We start from the raw sequence: 2,197 nt of genomic DNA, 5'->3' as shown, positions 1-2,197 counted from the left end.
AAAAAAAAAAAAAAAAAAAAAAAAGATTAAGCCTGAAACGACTGTAAACTGCAGAAGCACTTTCTAATTTTCCTAGGAGGGTCTTGATAATGAAAACAGTTCAGACTTGAATGATAAACAGGTCTGTTTCTTCTTAAACAGAACTCCGTCCTCTCCCCACTGAGATACAGAAAACAGAGTCCAGCCACGGGAGAAGACATTTGGATCTAACATCTTTTTTTTTTTGTGCAACCCTTTAGGTGACCCACCCAAAACGAAAGGTGATCAAAACAGCATTTTTGGTTACCTCAGGAGAAACCAATCTGTTGTGAAAGTAACGGGTGATGTTTAAAGTATTTATACTTGGTTAATGAACTAAATCATCTTATTAGGTGCCAAAGCAAAACAAGAGTGCCAAGCTAAATGTTCTGCCTTCCACAGAGTAGGAGGGTTTCCTACCTCCTCATTCATTCACTCATTCATTCATTGATTCAATAAATATCTATTTAGGGCCTGCTCCGTGCCAGGTACCAAAGAAAACAGTGCTGAGCAAAACAGTGCAACACAGCAATGTCCCCATGGTCATGGAGCTTACAGTAGGAGACAGAAACGTTAAACTCAAATAAATATGTAATACTGCCAATTTTTTCTAAGGAGAAAGGGTAACAGAAAGGAACTGATTTAGACTGGGAGTGGTGCAGGGATCAGAAAAGGGCACTGAGAAAAAAGTGACATTGAAGTTGAGAGGCCGTCAGATCGTCACCACTTTGGAAAAGGAAAACGATTTATGGCAAATGACTACAAATGGGATTTGAACTTTGCCTGTCAACAACTGACAGGGTTAAACCTCCCCACTTCCAGTGCATCTGTCTTCACGAGCCTCCCAAGACTGCTGGCTGACCACTGTCTGACTCGCCTACCTAAATCCTAAGACCTGAACACAGAAAGGTCTCACTTCATTATGATTTATTATAATCTACAGTCTTCCTATGCTTGGCCTAGAAACACCCTAAAGTAATCTGCCAGAGGCATGAAAACAGATTGGCTGCCAGCAAGAAAATTACCTGGGCGAGCCAAACATTAGCCCTGGCATTCTCAAGCCCATTGCCCAATAAAGTGCCAGGTCCTCTGGGCAACGTGGCTCCAATACTCCTGGGTCTATACCAGATGGGACCCAGGGGGCCTAACAGTTGGTTGCCTACTTGGAACTGATCTTCGACCAGTAAATCAAGGACTAAATCACCGTTTCCAGTTCCCCAAGCCTGCAGACTTAGAGGATGTGGGAAGTGGCCTTTGAGCATCACCGAGCGGAGAGCTTGCCAGGCTGGAGGAATGCAGGCTGGCAGAGAAGGGGTCAGGGCTGGGAGGAAGAGGGACGCTAAGGGAGGCGGGTCAGGCGCTCCGGACCCGAGGACCGCACGCCAGGCCGGGTACTGCGGCGTTTCCCGCCCCCCCACCACGTCATCCCCCCGCAAAGGCACCCGGCCCCCGGCCGCCCCGAGACCCCGCGATTCCGGCTTCCCCTGCGGCGAGGCCAGGCGGGCACATCAAGCCCTGCGCAGGGCCGGAGCCCACCAGCTCCTGGTACCTGCGTCCCCAACGCAGAGAAAGGCGCGCCGGGGGCGAAAAAATGGCCAAAACTCTCCCCGCCCACCCGAAAAGCCAACCACACCCCCCGCATCCCTCAGCCCCAGCCGCCCCGGGCCGGCCCCCGCGATCCTCCGCCCAAGCCCCCGCGGGGTTCCCGTCGGCGCCGCTCGGGCTCGGCAGGGACGCGGGCGCGAGTGGGAGTGAATGGGGGGTGCGCGACGCAGGCAGGGTGCCCACCGCGGTGTCACCCGCTGGGGCCCTGCTCCCGGGGCGCCCTCCTCGGCTCCGCGGTCCCGGGACAGGCGCGCCGCCCCCAGGCTGAGGTGGGCTCACCCATTGGCGTCGAGCCGGGCCTGGCCGCCGAGGCAGCGTGAAAGTTAGCGGAGGCGGACGCGGGGGTCGGGGCGCTGGGACCCGGGCGCGGGAATCGGGGAGCCGGGATGTGGGCGCAGGGATAGGGACGCGGCGGCGTCTGGGCCGGCTTCTTTCTTAGTAGCGGCGGCCGCGGCGGCTCAGCGCCGCCCGCTGCTGCCTCTGCTGCTGCTGCCGCTGCTGGCCCGGGGCGACTCCTGCTGCTGCTGCATCGCGGCCCGCTGCGCCCGGCTGCGCCGGGTTTCCGGCTCCCCGC

The 2,197-nt window shown here is 56.4% G+C and overlaps 1 protein-coding gene across 1 annotated transcript in view; it reads right to left on the bottom strand.

Moving 5' to 3' along the window:
* The window catches only part of SH3KBP1 (SH3 domain containing kinase binding protein 1), a 358,145-nt gene extending 355,954 nt beyond the window's left edge, over positions 1-2,191 (bottom strand). Inside the window, exon 1 of the mRNA XM_007469312.1 lies at positions 1,903-2,191. Coding sequence (XP_007469374.1) covers positions 1,903-1,906 — 4 coding nt within the window. The 5' untranslated portion in view covers positions 1,907-2,191. The remainder of the gene's footprint in view (positions 1-1,902) is intronic.
* Positions 2,192-2,197: the final 6 nt, after the last annotated feature.

This window comes from Lipotes vexillifer, unplaced genomic scaffold (genome assembly GCF_000442215.2).
Source record: "Lipotes vexillifer unplaced genomic scaffold, Lipotes_vexillifer_v1.1 scaffold1442, whole genome shotgun sequence".
In the NCBI taxonomy this organism is placed as follows: Eukaryota; Metazoa; Chordata; class Mammalia; order Artiodactyla; family Lipotidae; genus Lipotes; species Lipotes vexillifer.
Note: the sequence above shows the minus strand (reverse complement) of the source record. Positions and strands in the feature narration are given on the sequence as shown.